Source organism: Protopterus annectens, chromosome 13.part0 (genome assembly GCF_019279795.1).
Source record: "Protopterus annectens isolate FY-2018-M chromosome 13.part0, PAN1.0, whole genome shotgun sequence".
Classification (NCBI taxonomy): Eukaryota; Metazoa; Chordata; order Ceratodontiformes; family Protopteridae; genus Protopterus; species Protopterus annectens.
The window spans coordinates 974,474,987-974,492,061 of NC_056747.1; the positions used below are offsets into that span (position 1 = coordinate 974,474,987).

Genomic DNA, 17,075 nt, shown 5'->3' on the forward strand with positions numbered 1-17,075 from the left:
TCACAACAACCTTAAATGCAAAAATGGAATTCAGTGATGTAGTATTAATCTGTATACTTTTGTATCCCTCACAACTGCACTTTAATATGTGTATATATTTGTTTTATATGTTGTATAATATCATTTTCTAGTAAGCTGAATAAAAAGAAAATGTAGTCGAAATACAAAATATAATTGATTTTAAAATTGATTGTAGTGTAGTATCTTACAATTTTTTTTTATAATAAGAAATGTTTACTGAAATTATGGACAAACCAAATTCAGACAGATGAACAAATTTAAATTTAAATACATCACCTTTATTTAATCATATCTCTGCCTTTGTAGGTGGGTGGAATAAAGCCAGGTTGTTTCAAAATTGGAAACACTGGTGGGATGTTGGATAACATATTGGCATCAAAGCTGTATCGCCCAGGAAGTGTTGCCTATGTATCCCGTTCTGGTGGCATGTCAAATGAGCTAAACAACATTATTTCACGAACCACTGATGGAGTCTTTGAAGGTGTAGCAATTGGAGGAGACAGGTATGTATTTGTTTTACCCCCTGATTAAAACATTTTTCTGCATTTTCATGTAAAAAAAAGTGGCCAAACCTAGTAACAAAGAAACCAATTCAGTTTTTAACCTAGCCTCATTTTAAGCTTTTCTCAGCACTTTTTCTGTTTAATGTGGTATGTTGCAATGTGGTAGCTTCCCCTTTGTCTCCAAAAGCTTCAACCACACCAAAGAAAGAAAGAAAAATGGTCAAAGTTTTAACCCATCAAAACATCTGTAAAAATGTTTTTTTTTTTTTTTTGTTTGTTTTTTGTGGGGGGGGGGGTTAACCACCTCTGGAGTGAGGAAAGCCCACACACACACACAACACACTAGATTACTTTAATGTACTAACTTTTTGGTCTTACATCTACAGATAAAAAAGGCCACACGCACACACACACACACACACACACACACACACACACACACACACACACACACACACACACACACACACACACACACACACACACACACACACACTGTCATTAACAGTGCCCAAACAGAAGTCACTCTTGCAGTTATTTTCTATGGCAAACACCAGCCACCAAGTTGAATGTCAGCAAGTTAAAATCAATGAATTACTAGGCTAGGCTTGATGTATAGTAGGATAGTTGCTGCACTGTCTTGTCTTGGGCCAAGTTATCATGACTGCTTATTTCTTTGTAATAGATGAGTGCAAGTAGAGAACTCATCTTGTCCACTTGGTTTTAGAAGTTAGTCAGTGAAGTATGTTAACTAAACTTTTTTTTTAGCTGAGAAGCCTTTTAAGTCATTAATGTATGTCCATTACGCTTGTGCATAGTCTGTTGCCAGCAGTTATGAGCTTTTAATAAACCTGTGTAGGTGCATGACACAAATTTATTTATTTTATTTATTTATTTTATTTTACATTTGTTGACCGGGAAAGTCCAACTGGACACATGTCCATTTTCAGCGGAGGCCCGGGGAGAAAAGCTCCAATAGTACATAGTAGGTTACAAAAAGTTCCAATAGTACATAGTAGGTTACAACAATGTTTGACAGCTAACATACGATTGTAGTTATGCACTAAATACCCAGGGAAGAAAAAAGTTACATTAGTATGTACAATAACAATTATAAAGAGAAAAACAAAGCATCATATAGTTAGTATACACAGGTAAGAAAAAGTTACATTAGGATGTACAGTGAACAATTATTATAAGAAACAAACCTACAAGTAGTTAGTTTCAGGGGAGAGTAGATGGCTTGAGGCCTAGGAGGATAGTAATTTCACTGAGGAGGTTGAGGGGGAGCTATGGGTTAGTCTGGATTAGAACATTGGCAAAGCCAGTGGGATTTGAAGTGGTGGGAGAGGCCATTTCTGAAAGTATTTAGGAGGTTGATTCGGTGAGACTAGGTGGAAGAGAGTTCCATATTTTACCCACTGTGTTTGAAAACAGAGAGTCACCTCCTGAGTTACAGGATTTGATTGTCTGTCTTGAGTAATCTGTGAGATGATCTTAGTCTATTTAGGTTGGTATAAGGGGTAATTATTCCAGACAGGCCGGGAGTGTTTTCAGGTTGAGAGAGTATTTTGTAAGCAATAATAAGTTGCTTCTGTAGAAGTAGATTTGGTAGTTCTATCCAACCTAGGTTCTGAAGATTAGTACAGTGATGGGTTTTGTAGGGCAGGCCTGTGGCAAATCTTGCAATATGATTATAACAACAAGAGAGTTTAGATAGATCCGATTTGTTGGGATTTGTAAGTATGGGGGAGGCATACAAGAGGGTAGAAAGGAGATGGGTGCGAGCAATGGCAACTTTAGCCGTGGGAGTCAGAAAAGATTTTATTCTATAAAGGGACCCAAATCACTTAAATATGAAGTGAGAGCAAACAGAGTCGAGCTGCATAGTATCTCAACACCAGATAAGTAAATGTCTGCCTTGTAGCAGTTTGCTTACAGTTAAAACAACAGAAAAGTTAAGTATTTTTGTTCTCTAGCTAAATCAGCTTTGTTGAAACTAGACAAGTAGACCCCAACAGTAGATACATAGCTACAGTGGGAATGTTGCTTGTACATTACAGGCCAGGGTGTCTTGTTTGTTACAGGTCTGCTTATTGATTGGATCGCTGTGGGTTCCTTAATTGTACACATCACTGTGTCTTTTATCTATTGCTGGTTATTGTGACCAGTCTGCATTGGGAGCACTTCTTGGTTACTTTTTTGAACAAAATAAGCCATCTACCAAGTATCTGTACACCAGATAAATAAATCCCTTGCTGTGTTTTTCCCAGTCCTTCCTCTGTTTTGTTGTAATTTTAAAACAGCCAGTCTCTCTGTTTCATCCATTTATAGTACACTGGCTACCAAAGCCCCCGTCCCTTCACTATTATTGTCAATCAAATAAGCTTTTTTTCAGTGCTTCTCTCCCATTGTATTCTATAGATCTAGGTACAGAGTGCCCTTCCATCAAAAACAGTATTGTTTTTGAGAAGCTTCTCTCTCTTTATAAATGGTCTCTGATGCATATTAAACTGTTATGCATTGCTGTAGACTTGTGGTGCCTTATTTTGTCTTGCTTTTGATTTAACTTGCCTTAAACCACCTTATTAGCAGTAACTAACTAGCTGTTTAAATTACCGGGATTGTGTTGCACTTTGTGCACCTTTTGTGTATTTTTACATTGAGGACTGAATTTATTCACCTAGTGGTAGCCTGGTCTATCCAAGTTGGGGAACACACAGGAAGGGCTCTGAGTGTAGTTGTTCACTGGCCAGAGGGCTTTCATTGTTCTGTTTTGTTTTGTTTTATTGTTTTTTTTAGTGCCTGTGTAAGTTTATAAGTTTGGCTTGTTTGTGTACCTTGTGGCTCATTTCCACAGAGCACCAAAAAAACAACACTCGAAGAGTAAAATAGCACCCCTACACAAAAATACCAGCAAATAACCACAGTAATAGGGCACTAGGAAGTGTCAGAGACAAAAAGGGGTTTAAATCAAAGCAAATAGGACTAATTTCCCTAACCAGCTTTATTTATTAATAAAGCTGCTGTTTGGAATCTACAAAGTCCCATTTCCTTTGATTTACAACCCTTTGGACGCTTCCTAGTGCCCTGTTGTTGTGGTCATTTCCACAAAGCTCAGCAAAGCTTGGCATCCCTGTCTGTGTTCAGAACAGATTTTTGTTGCATCTAGTGCCAACCAGGCAGAGCCCCAAGTACTTTTCTCAAAAAATTGCACTTGTTTTGAATATATTTACTGAATTGCTGTTGATTCATTTAATTATTTACTGTTTTTTTCGCCATTTAAAACTGGCATTGCAGTAGACGTGTTTCACCTTGCTGTTGAATGTTCTTCGTGTTTCACTGTTGCAGTCATCACACTTAGGTTATCCTGCCAGGGGTAGCCCTCCGTCGGCTCGAATACCAGAGGCTTAGTATTTCTGCGTTGGTTGCTGTCACTTCAGGACTGACGTCAGGTCGTTAGTGGTGTAATATGAGGCAGCCAATGCCATTACATCAGCTTTTCTTGCCCCAGCTGTCAGGAGCCCCAAATAGGGAGCTAGGTTATAGTGGAAGAACACCACCTGTAGAAAGTAAATACCAAAAATTCCCTGTAAGGAGAGAGGAAGAGAGAGAGACAAGGGGATGGAGGGTGGGGAAACCAGGACTGCAACAGTGAATACACTCCTAGGCCTGGAAAGTGAATGCTCTATCCTTCCCAATGGGTAAACCTCTCGATCTATGCATTATCCCCTCTACATCTCATTTCAAGGGTACTTCTCAAAATAAGGGAGGAAAAACCAAGGGCAATCTTGATTGCCCCAGACTAGCCACGCCAGCACTGGTACCCACTGCTGCGCAGCCTATCACCCCTGCCACCATGGCACCTACCTCAGATCCCAACCCTCCTGACCCAGAAGAATGGAGAATTCATGCGTCCACAATTGCAGACCCTCAACCTGGCAGCCTGTCTTATTCCCTGACCTCTCCTTAAGCTGCCAGCTTAAGCAAACAAGTCCTAGATGTTATACGGGAGGCCAGATGCCCCAGCATTAGAAAATCCTATGCTGACAAGGTGAAAAGGATGTTCATCATGTTTCACTGTTGCAGTCAGTCTAGGTCCGGCGTCAGTTGCTGTCGCCTCTTCCCTGACGTCAGTGCGCCAGGGGTATAAAAGATGCAACTGATGCCATTTTCTATAGTCTTTCTTGCTGCGCGGTGCCCGAAGCAAAAGCAGTTCGCAAGTGCCGGTCGGGCCGACTCCTGAGATTTTCAAAGTTGAATTTCAGAACCGAAGTCTTCATTAAAGCTAAGTACCCCATTGGGGAAACTTTTTTCGTGCTTCAGACGGATGTCAGAACCAGTTAGCAATTGTATTTCTTGTGGGAAGCAAATACTTCATAAGGATTTTCACTCTTACTGTATTCCTTGCCTAGGCCCTGATCACAACGTTGCTAGCTGTCGGTTTTGTGCTAGATTCAACCAACACGTCGGTTCAATTTTGCATTTCATTACTTTGGCTGAAGATTTAATTATATAATTGCCTGCGGAACAGCCGACAACCGGAGTTTACAAAAAATGCAAGGACCAGGATAGGCATCCGAGGTCCAAAACCGACGACGAAGCCTCTTCTAGGCCAGTCGCCGGTTCTCAGTGAGGCGCTTTCGCAGCCTCTGGCGCCCGCTACCGACTCCCACGTGGAGCTGACTGGGCCTCCGGAAACTCAAGGTATTGGACACACGGAAATCAATCCCTCAGATGGGTCCAGAGCCGCTGGGCAGGCATCGGCTTCTGAGGGTGTCTTCAGACCTACACAACTATATATTAAGCCATCCTCCACTTCAAAGACTAAAGCAGCTCTAAAGACAAAAAAACAAGTACAGCATTCTCCTATTCAGACTTCCATGCCTAAAAAACAGATGCTCAAAAGGCCAAAGACCTAATTACTTTGATCAGGGGCTCCCATCCACCTCCTGATAAGAGGCCTAGGCAAGAGACTGAGTATGATTCTTCTGATCAGGTATCTATTTCCTCTGATTCTGAACAGGATTACTCCATGCTTCTCTATGAGGATTCTGATGCTGAAGAATCTATTCCTTCAGCCTCTCCTCCTGAGGACTATTCCTTTGGGGAAACACTGCATTCTGTGAGGGAGCATTTCCACTGGGAGAGCCAAGAATATTCTGAGTCTAAAAAAAGGCTCAGAGACTTCCTGCTTCTTCCTCAGCATATACCCCTTGCCATTCCACCTGTTCTAGACATTGTAGATGATGTATTTTTAGAGTCCGGACTATCCCCTGACTATTTACTCCCTGCACCTCCTAAGCCAGACAGATACTGCAGGGTCCCGGATTCTCATAAATTCCTATATAAAAACCCCGCTGCTGACCCAGAAACTATATCTCAGGGTCCCAAGGGGGTTAAGGCTTCCACTGCAAAAATCCCTGTCCCCTCTGATAGGGATTCTAGGGCTCTAGACAGATGGGGGAAAAAGGTATACACTTCTGCCACCCTGGCTATAGGGGCTGTAAATTGTCAATTTCATATGCTTAAATATCAGCAATATTTAATGTCACTACTTAAACAGAAAATGTTGACAAATACTGAATTTTCAGAGAACAAGGAATTGCACGATTTATTGCATGCAACTGAACAAGTGGGAAAGAATACTTTGCAATGTGGTTATGATTCACTGGAGGCCTCTTGCAGGGCCGCTGTTACAGGTTCTGTTATTAGAAGGCATGCTTGGTTAAAGGAACAAAATCTGCCTGATCATGTTAAAGCAAAATTATTAGATGCACCATTACAGCATGATACTTTGTTTGGTACTAAAGCAGAAGAGGTGTTGAAAAAAATCGAGGATAAAGCAAACTCCATGCAGACAGTCAAGGATTTCTTACAGGTGCAGCCACTCAGGTTTAGCAGGAACTGGCCTTCTAAAAATTGGTCCTTTCCAGTCTCAGACAGACCACAAAGAGGCAGATACAGGCGTCCCAGAGGCAGATCTCAGCCTCAAGGCTCATACAGGCCTAAACAGTGAGGTGCTCCTACCTCCAAAAGCGAAGACAAATTACAGCCTTACAGGAAACAGTCCCAATGACTATCCTCTACCAGTTCCAAGCAGTTTTCTTTTGACAACCCCCTTAGGGGGAAAACTAGCACTTTTTTCATCAAATTGGAAAATGGTTACCCAAGACAAATGGGTTCTGAACATAGTGTCCCAAGGCTACAGGTTCCATTTTCACACTCTACCAAGGTCAAAGGGCATGCCAGACCTGCCACACAATCAATGGGCAGAGGTACAAAAACAAATTACAGCCCTCATGGACATGAGGGCCATTCAGCAAGTACCACAACAAGAGCAGGGGCAAGGATTTTACTCCAGACTTTTTCTAGTACCTAGGAAGGACAAAACCTGAAGACCAATTCTGGACCTGTCTATACTAAATACGTTTCTGGAAGTTCCAAAATTGAAGATGTTGACTCTTCAGCAGCTACTGCCCATGCTGGGCAAGAGGGCTTGGCTAGTAACTTTGGACCTAAAAGAGGCATACCTGCATGTCCCAATCAGACAATCTTGCAGAAGATACATCAGATTCATAGCTGGCTCAATGCATTGCCAATTCTCTGCACTGCCCTTTGGCTTATCTACTGCGCTCAGGGTCTTTACAAAATGCCTGGCACCAGTAATTCCGTTTTGCAGACAAAAAGGAATTCAAATTTATCCCTACTTGGACGACTGCCTAATTCAAGCAGCGAACAAAGACACTCTTCTAAAGCATCTGGCGTTTGTAAAAAGATTACTAATTGGCCTAGGGTACACAGTAAACGAAAAGAAATCAAACATAGTGCCCTCTCAAGAGATAATATTCCTGGGTGCAAGCTTAAATACAACTGCCCAGATGGCTTATCTCACGCCAGACCAGCAAAAACAACTGACTACTTACTTCAAGAAATTGGCAACAAAAACCCACTTATATCTGCAAGGAAAATCCTGCAGGCCTTGGGTTTCATGGCTTCCTGCATTCTACTAATTCCATATGCCAGACTGCATATGAGGAAACTACAATGGTATCTGAAAAGTGTTTGGACTCAGCATTGCCACAGCCTGGAGATAGTAATTGCACTCAATCCCTGCCTACAACAGGAGTTTCGATGGTGGGCAGAAGCCTGTCACCACAACACGGGTCTGCCATTCAGTTTACCCACTGACAACGGATGCTTCAGACTATGCCTGGGGGGCCCATATGGCAGGAAAATGTATTCAGGGCACATGGCCTGCAAACCAGATGCATCTTCACATCAATCAAAAAGAAATGCTAGCTGTTCAAAATGCCCTGACAGCTTTCAAGGACCTGCTTCATCCAGGACAATTACTGATAGACAGACAACACTACGGTCATGTGGTACATAAACAAGCAGGGAGGTACTCATTCTTACCCCCTCTGCAGACAAGCAATGACCTTATGGGACACAGCATTGGCCTTTCAAGTTCACGTGCAAGCACTATTCCTGCCAGGAAAAACAAACACTCTGGCAGACGAACTAAGCAAGAAACCTCATGGATCCCCACGAATGGAAACTTGATTCACAAGTCTTCAGGATGATAATAAGGAAATGGGGCTGCCCAGACATAGATCTATTTGCCTCCCCTCACAACTGTCAATAGCAGAGATTTTGCACAAGGATTTACCACAGGCAAGCATGGAAAGTGGACGCCCTATCATTCAGCTGGAAAAATCTAACAGTATACGCTTTTCCCCCACTTCCTCTCCTTCCCAGAGTACTCCTAAAGGTCAGACAAGAGAAGCCAAAAATAATTCTGATTGCACCAGACTGGCCTACGCCAGCACTGGTACCCAATCTTGAAGAGCTTGTCTCAAGGTCCAGCATGGATATTGCCTCAAAACTTCTCACTTGCTGACCCAACAACACAATCAGATCCTGCACAGCCAGCTCAGGACCTTTAAATCTGGCAGCATGGTGGATAATGTAGCCATTCTGAACACTCCTCTTTCAAAAGCTGTTATGGATGTTATCTTGGAGGCCCAGTACCAGAAAATCTTATGCAGAAAAATGAAAGAGATTCTGTGCTTGGAACCAGGAACTAGGCATCGACACGTCTGTACCAAACATTCCTCAGATTTTACAATACCTGACTGAGATGCTGAACAAAGGCCTTTCTTTCTCATCAATTAAGATTCATGCCTCTGCCATTTCTGCACATTACAATACAGAACCACTTATCTTTTCTCATCCTTTAATAAGGCAGTATCACAGAGGGGCCAAGAACATTAGGCCTCCAAGGAGAGCACCAAATCCAGCCTGGGACCTCAATTTTGTTTTGGAAAAACTCACACTGTCTCCTTCAGAGCCAGCATCAACAGCGGATATTAAATTCTTATCCTGGAAAACAGCTCTGCTCCTAGCCATTATCTCTGTAAGGCGAGTCTCGGAGTTGCAAGCACTCATGGCTGTGGAACCTTTCATCATTTTTCATCCAGAAAGGGTTTCTCTGAGGACAAACCCTACAGTTATGCCTAAGGTGGTGTCCAGTGTGGCCCTCAATCAAACCATTCACCTGCCTACCTTTTACCCAAATCCACAGAACAAGGGTGAAAAAATTCTGCATTCTTTGGACATACACAGGCAGTTACGCTTCTACTTGGACAGAGAACTAAAGCATCTGAAGTAGGATATTCATTTGTCTGCAACCTGTGGGTTATGGATCCGATATCGGATCCGAACCGGCATGGTTTTCCAGCTATGGATCCAAGCTCTCAGCTCCTCCCCTCACCCATAATGCCCTGCTCTACCCTCATGACCTCAGATCTTGTTTGCCGCGCTGGTAACTGGATGTGGGTACATAGCTCTCAGCTAAGTGAACTCTTTTCTTGTTTAAAAACAGAAAATTTTCTGATTCTTTAACTAAATTTGTGTGAAAGTAGTAGGTTTCCCTTTAATATAGACTGTTTTGAGTTTATTTTAAGTTAAAATAATAATTTTTATTCCCTCCCCTCGCTGTAGGAGTGTGTGTGTAGGCCTGTGTGTTTTTTTGTTGTTTAAGTTACTTTCTGTAACTTTAGGTTTTATAGATTATGGCTGAACAGCCTAAATCTATATTTGAATGCTCGAGTGTGGCCATAAGCTCTCACCGGCTGATGGCCACACTGTGTGTTAGTGTCTTGGGGTTGAACACCTCACATCTGGTTGTTCCATTTGTGCAGGGTTCAACCCCAGGGCACTGAGGAGCGGAGGTCCAAGCTGGTCTTGGCGGGTCTTTTACCGGACTCGGCTCCGCCTCCGCTCCTTCGGGACTACTGTTTCTGCAGTTGTTCCCCTGTGGCACCCCTCCTGCTCCTGGGACTCAAACTCCCGCTTCTGGAGAGGAGAGGATGCAGCTAAAAGGACGGAGGAGAAGCACCAAGCGGCGGGCCGAGACCTCTGTTTCGCCCCGCCAGCCAAGCTTCTCCCGGCTCCGTTCGGTTCGGTCTCCTCCTTCTCGCTCCGGTCCCCTGTGTGCTTCTCACCGGGTCCTGAGGAGGAGGAGACCCGATCTCGTTGAGGCTATCGAGGAGGCACTCCAGGCCTACCTCGGTAGCCTCTTCGAGATCTACCCATAGCCTTTCTGATGCTGATCTGGACCGGATGATGAGAAGGTTCATCCAGGCCCAGATGCAGATGGGAGTGTCTTGCCTCCCCTCCGGGGAGCTCAACACCCTTTTCAGCCTATTGCTCCTTCTCCGTCCCGCTATCCGGGTTCGGTGCAACTGGAGCCGTGCAGCTTCGAAGCCGGGGGGGGGTCGGAGCCGTTAGTACTTGGTGCTGCGGATCCGACCCTGCCTCGAGTGCCGGACCCGATCTCTCGGAGCCTGGATCCGAGCTTCGGATCCGGGGGGATCAGTGCTCCTTCGGCGCCGTCTGTGTCGGAGCGCACTGTCCCTTCGGATCCGAGTGCTTCGGCGCCGGCTCCGATCCACTCTTCGGATCCGAGGGGGAGCCGATTGTCGGATCCTTTGGTCGAGGTCGGCTCCCCTTCGGCTTTTGATGTAGTGGAGAGGGCTCTGTTGAGGGTCTCCGGACCCCGGCACTTGCTTCGGCTCCGTCCCGCGCTCCCTCTGCACTGGGCCAGGCTTCCACCATCCGGCCCCTGGGACAGCCCGTTTCTGTGCCCCAAGTTGCTCCCATGGAGCAAATTGCTGCTTGCGAGGACTCCTCTGACAGCCCCCCAGAGGAGGCCCCTCGCAAGCTGCAAAAGGAGGCACATTGACTCCCGAGTCTCTCACTGAAGACACGGACTTGGAGGAAGGGAAGGCTCCCCACGGTCACCCAGGAGGATGTCTCCTTCGGAGACATCATGGAAATGCTCCGTATTAGGGGGGGGTGGTCTGCCCCCAAGTCTTCCTCGGACGAGTCCGTGTTCTTGGAGGCATTCGAAACGGGCCCGTCTACCTCTTGGGTGTCCCCCCTGCCGACCCCCTGGTGGACCTTACCACCAGGGCGTGGAAGGAACCGGACACCGTGGAGCCAATTCCCAAAAGACCGGATAGGATCCTTAGTCCGCCCTCCGACAGGACCCATTGGAGTAAGGGGCCTCCTGTAGATGCCATGTTGATGGCGGCGGCCACAAAGAGGGAACTGGCTCAGGAGAGTCCCTCAGTCCACCCACCGAGCAAGGAGTCTCGGATGATGGACCGCTTGGGGAAGCGGATGTTCAGTTCGGCGACCTTCGTAAGGCGCTGAACTATTTGGCACATGTTATTCGGATGCAGCGAGATCTTATTAAGGAATACGCTGCATCCCCCCCTGAGTCCATTTCGGAGGAGGACAGAGTTCTGCACTCCACCAAAATGGCCACTCTTAGGTCAGTCACAAATACTTCTATGCGGCTACTCTCCCATGCACGGAGGCGCCGCTAGAGCTGCGGGACAGGACTGGTCACTAGACGCCAGGCCTGGCTCCGTCACTGCGATTTTTCTGAGCCCTTCAAGGCGCCGCTTTGCAACGCCTTTGATGGTTCTGCTCTGTTTGGCAAGACCGTTCGCGAGACGTTGACCCAGAGCGAGAAGGACGGAAGACGCTGTCTGCCGTCGAATCCGCTTCTCTGCACCCCAGAGGCCCTATTCTAGGAACCAAAAGGGTCAGAAGAAGATGTGGTTCCGAAGTCGCAGCAGTCCCAGCCTGCTCCGGACAACCAGTCCTTCCGTGGCAGAGGAGGACAGGGAGGACGCCCCTAGAGGCAGAGGGGCTCCCAGAAACTTCGGGTCCAGGGAACCTTTCTCTGAACGGCCCGCAGCAACCCTGAGGGTTGCCCGACTGCTCACGCTGGAGGCAGTCGGGGCGTTCCGGCGCACCTAGCGGCATGGGTGTCCATAACATCGGACCGCTGGGTTCTCCATATCATATCCTGGTGATATCGCATTCCTTTCCTTCACCTTCCAAAGTTGAAGTCCCTCCCAGACGTTCCACCCGGTCAACGGGAGGCCGCTTTGGCAGAAATTGGCCATCTGCTAAAGAAAAGAGCCATCCAGCTCGTTCCCCCAGACCAGATCGGATCAGGGTTCTACTCCAGATTCTTTTTAGTGCCAAAAAAGACGGGGGAACTAAGACCAATCCTAGACCTCTCTCTCTTGAATCTGGCAGTCCCCAAAGAAAAATTCCGAATGGTCACTCTGCAATCTATTCTCCCCCTTCTGGGAGAAAATCACTGGATGTGCTCGATAGATCTCAAGGACGCGTACTACCACATCCTGATGGACAGGCGCTCCAGGAGGTTTCTCCGCTTCCGGCTGGGAGCCAGTCACTACCAGTTCCGGGTCCTTCCCTTTGGTCTCACCACAGCCCCCAGGGTGTTTACCAAAGTACTAGCAGTGGTAGCGGCCCACCTGAGGCTTCAGGGGTGCAGGTCTTTCCCTACCTGGACGACTGGCTCCTTACCCCAACAAGGCATCTACTTCTCTTGGCGAGACTCCTTTCTCCATCTTGCTCCATTTCTGGGCATCACAATAAATACAAAAGTCCAACCTGGCCCACACAGCTCTTAGATTTCATAGGGGCCAGACTAGACACAAGGAGTTTACGAGCCTTCCTCACTGCAGACAGAGTTCTAAATCTGCAGCTCCAGGTGCGGGCCATTCTCCATTCAAGTTCTGTTCCAGCGGAGTTGGTCCTGAGGGCTCTAGGGTCCATGGCTTCGGCTATAGCACTTCTTCCTCTTGCCAGGCTCAATATGCATTCTACAGTGGACGCTCTTAGTACAGTGGTCATACCTTGCTCTCCCCATGCATCATCCCATAGCGATCAGCAAGGCTTGCAAGCGGTCCCTCTTGTGGCTCCACTCCCCGGATCTCCACGAGGGTCGCCCATTTTGTGCTTCTCCTCTCGCCACGGTGACCACGGACGCCTCCGCCTCGGGTGGGGGCACTTTCGGGCGGACAGTCCAAGGCACGTGGAACGATTCAGAGACCTTACTGCATATCAATGTTCTAGAGATGAGAGCAGTGCTCTTAGCGTTGCTAGCACTTCAGGACTTTCTTCCCTTGGGAACAATTGCGATTCAATCGGACAATATGTCTGTTGTCTGGTACATCAACAAGCAAGGGGAACAAGGTCTTACCCTCTTTGTCGAGAGGCCATGAGAGTTTGGGAATGGGCAATCTCCACCAATCGCTTTCTCATAGCAACGCACATTCCGGTCGGTCCAACATCCTAGCGGACAAGCTCAGTCGCACCATTCTGACCCCTTACGAGTAGTCTCTCAATTGTCAAGTAGCGGAACGCATATTCGCACGGTGGGGAACCCTTCATGCGATCTTTTGCTTCTCCCTCAAACACCAAGTGCGACAGTTTTTTCTCTAATACCTCCTCCCGGAGGTACCCCAAGAGACGCTCTGGTGCATGCTTGGCCACCCGGTCTTCTGTATGCCTATCCACCCTTGCCTCTGATGCTGCAAGTTCTTCAGAAAGCCTCTCGGGTGGGTTGCAGAATGATTCTCATTGCTCCATTCTGGCCTCGACAGATCTGGTTCCCCTTCCTAAGGTCTCACTCGGTGAATCCTCCTTGGATTCTAGATCCCATTCGGATCTGATATCCCATCCATCCTGCATTCCTCCTCCGAACCTGGACAACCTGAAGCTGACCGCTTGGCTGCTCCAGTTCCACTCTTGATAAGGACTCCGGTATTTCTTCACCGGTAAAGGCTATTTTGGTGGCGGCTCATAAACCATCCACTAGAAAGGTTTACAAGCAAATGGAAACGTTTCTCTGTGTGGGCGGAGCTGCAAGGCCTAAATCCTTCATGGTTCCTCTCCCTGTAGTGCTTGATTTTCTAACCTCTCTCTTTAATGATGGTGCCAGCAGTTCCACAGTCAAAGTTCAACTGGCGGCAATTTCTCACTATCACATTGGTCAAGAGTCTAATCCTCTTATGTCAGCCAAATTGTGCAAAACATTTCTTAAAGGTACTTTCCTTCTCAGGCCCCTATAAAACAAGCAGTTCCTCCTTGGGACCTTTCTTTGGTCCTACAGGCCTTGACCGCTCCCCTTTCGAGCCAGCTACGGTGGATCTCAAATTCTTGTCCTACAAGACAGCCTTTTGGTAGCCATTACATCAGCCAAGAGAGTTTCTGAACTTCAAGCTTTATCAGCTAAACCTCCTTACTTGGTATTTCATCCGGACCGTGTCTCCCTCAGGACCAACCCGTCCTTCCTTCCTAAAATCGCTTCTAAAGCAAACATCAATCAATCCATTAACCTCCCTGTTTTCTTCCCTAAGTATGAAAACAAAGGTGAATATAAGCTACACTCACTAGATGTTCACAGGCAACTTAGATTTTATCTCAACAGGACAGCTGGTCATAGGCAATCCGACCAGCTGTTTATTTCCTTTGCAAAATTCAATTTGGGCAAGCCAATTTCTAAAGTTTCTCTGTCCCGCTGGATTTCACAGTGCATTTTATTGGCTTATCAAGCGTCAGGAAGGCCGCACCGGGGTGTTCATGCCCATTCAACCCGGTCAGTATCTACCTCGGCAGCCTTCAAGGCTAGGATTCCTCTAGATGATATTTGTGCAGCAGCCACGTGGGCTTCATCTCATACATTTATTTCTCACTATAAGTTGGATCTTGCATCTAGGGGTAGAGCATCCTTTGGCTCATGTGCTCGGAATATCCTTCCATGATGGCGCCCAAGATTCAGGTAGCTGGGGACTCTGTCCACAGGTTGCAGACAAATGAATATCCTACTTCAGATTTAGAAGTTATGTACTCACCATAACGTTCCATCTGAGTAGGTGTATTCATTTGTCTGCAACCATCCCGCCTCCTATCCCCTGGCCTTTCAGTTTCCTGCATATTCCTTGTTACCCTTTTTAGGGTATTGTTGCTTTGGCAAACTCGATCTGAGGTCATGAGGGTAGAGCAGGGCATTATGGGTGAGGGGAGGAGCTGAGAGCTTGGATCCATAGCTGGAAAACCATGCCGGTTCGGATCCGATATCGGATCCATAACCCACAGGTTGCAGACAAATGAATACACCTACTCAGATGGAACGTTATGGTGAGTACATAACTTCTAATTTCAGAAAGACTGAGCAACTTTTAGTGTCATATGCTGCAGGATCACAAGGAAAGGCTGTCTCAAAACAGACTATTTCTAAATGGATAGGCCATTGCATCCGTTTCTGCTATTCTCAATATGGCAAATCAGTGCCTAAGGGCATTAGGCCTCATTCCACCAGAGGAGCAGCCACTTCAGCAGCCTTCCTCAGGGGAGTGCCAACCAAAGAGATCTTAGAGGCTGCAACTTGGAGTTCAGTGCACACCTTTACAAAGCACTACCACTTGCCTCTCTAAGTCCAAAGCAGGCTTCGCCACTGCAGTTCTGCAGGGCCTCATAGCTTCTCCTAATCCTATTTAGCCCAGCCACCCTTCCTCAGCTTTGGGATTCAACCCAAGAGTAATGACTACAACAGTGAAACACGATGAACATAGTACAGTTGTGTACCTACCATAAATGTAGATGTTCGAGTGTATTCACTGTTGCAGTCCAGTTACCAACCCACCATCCCCCTTCTCTTTGCTGGGACTTATCTGCACTTCTCTATCCTATACAACCTTTTTGATGTATTTGCTTGTAGATGAAGGAAATGTTATTTTTGTGTATGCATTTCTTTTTGATATATTTTTCAGCCTACCTTTTTGGGGCACCTGACATCTGGGGCAAGAAAAACTGAAGAAAATGGCGTCTGTTGCATCTTTTATACCCCTGGCGCACTGACGTCAGGGAAGAGGCGACAGCAACTGACGCCGGACCTAGACTTTGGAATTCTGGCCGACTGCGGGTGGCCTGCCAGCAGGATAATCCAAGAGTAATGACTGCAACAGTGAATACACTCTAACATCTACATTTATGGTAGGTACATAACTGTACTTTTTGCACCTGGTTCCAGGCTAGGGGAGCTGAAACAGCACAGCCCTCCCTACCTCTCATCCTGGATTACCTAGCAGACCTACTACACATGGGTCTGTCCTTGTCTTCTATTAAAATTCATGCTTCCGCCATCTCTGCTCATTACAGCGCAGAGCCACCTCTCTTCTCACACCCTCTCATCAAACAGTTCCTAAGAGGGGCTAACAACTTAAGGCCACCCAGAAGAGCTCCTACACCAGCTTGGGACCTTAACTTTGTGTTGGAAAAGCTCACCCTTACCCCCTTTGAGCCTGCAGCTTCAGCAGAGTTAAAATTCCTCTCTTGGAAAATAGACTTGCTTCTGGCCATCACTTCAGCTAGAAGAGTGTAAGAGCTACAAGCACTCATGGCTGTAGAGCCCTTCATCATTTTCCATGCTGACAGGGTCTCCCTCAGGACTAACCCATTGTTCATGCCTCAAGTGGTGCCCAGTGTGGCTCTCAACCAGTCCATTCATTTGCCCACTTTTTTCCTTAATCCACAAAACAAGAGGGAAAGGATTCTGCACTCTCTAGATGTGCACAGACAGCTAAGATTCTATCTAGATAGGACTAAATTGTTTAGAAAGACTGACCAATTGCTAGTCAGCTTCGCAGCAGGGCAGAGGACAAGGCCATATCCAAACAGTCTCCAAATGGATAGCACACTGCATCCATTTCTGCTACAAACAGCATGAGAAGCAGCACCAAAGGGGGGTGAGGATGCATTCCACCAGGGCAACATCCACCTCTGCATATTTTCTAAGAGGGGTCACCACCAGGGGCATCCTGGAGGCTGCAACATTGACTTCTGTTCATAGCTTCACCAAGCATTACCACCTGCCTATCTTCAAATCCAGGGCAGGCTTTGCCACCGAAGTCTTGCAGGGCATCCAGGTCAGCCCTCAGTCTTCTTGACTGCCTCCACCCTTTTCTTCAGCTTTGAGAATCAACCCAAGTGTGATGAGTGCAACAGTGAAACATGAAGAACATAGTACAGTTGTGTACATTTACCATAAATGTAGATTTTCGAGCGTATTCACTGTTGCAGTCCTGGTTTCTCACCCTCCATCCCCCTTGTCTCTCTGTCTCTTTCTCTCTCCTTACAGAGAATTTTTGGTATTTG

The 17,075-nt window shown here is 46.5% G+C and overlaps 1 protein-coding gene across 1 annotated transcript in view; it reads left to right on the forward strand.

Moving 5' to 3' along the window:
* The window catches only part of ACLY (ATP citrate lyase), a gene marked incomplete at its 5' end in the record, with an annotated part of 1,378,630 nt that overhangs the window by 874,607 nt on the left and 486,948 nt on the right, over positions 1–17,075 (forward strand). The window contains 1 exon segment of the mRNA XM_044054761.1: positions 328–524. Within this exon segment, the coding sequence (XP_043910696.1) occupies positions 328–524 (197 nt within the window).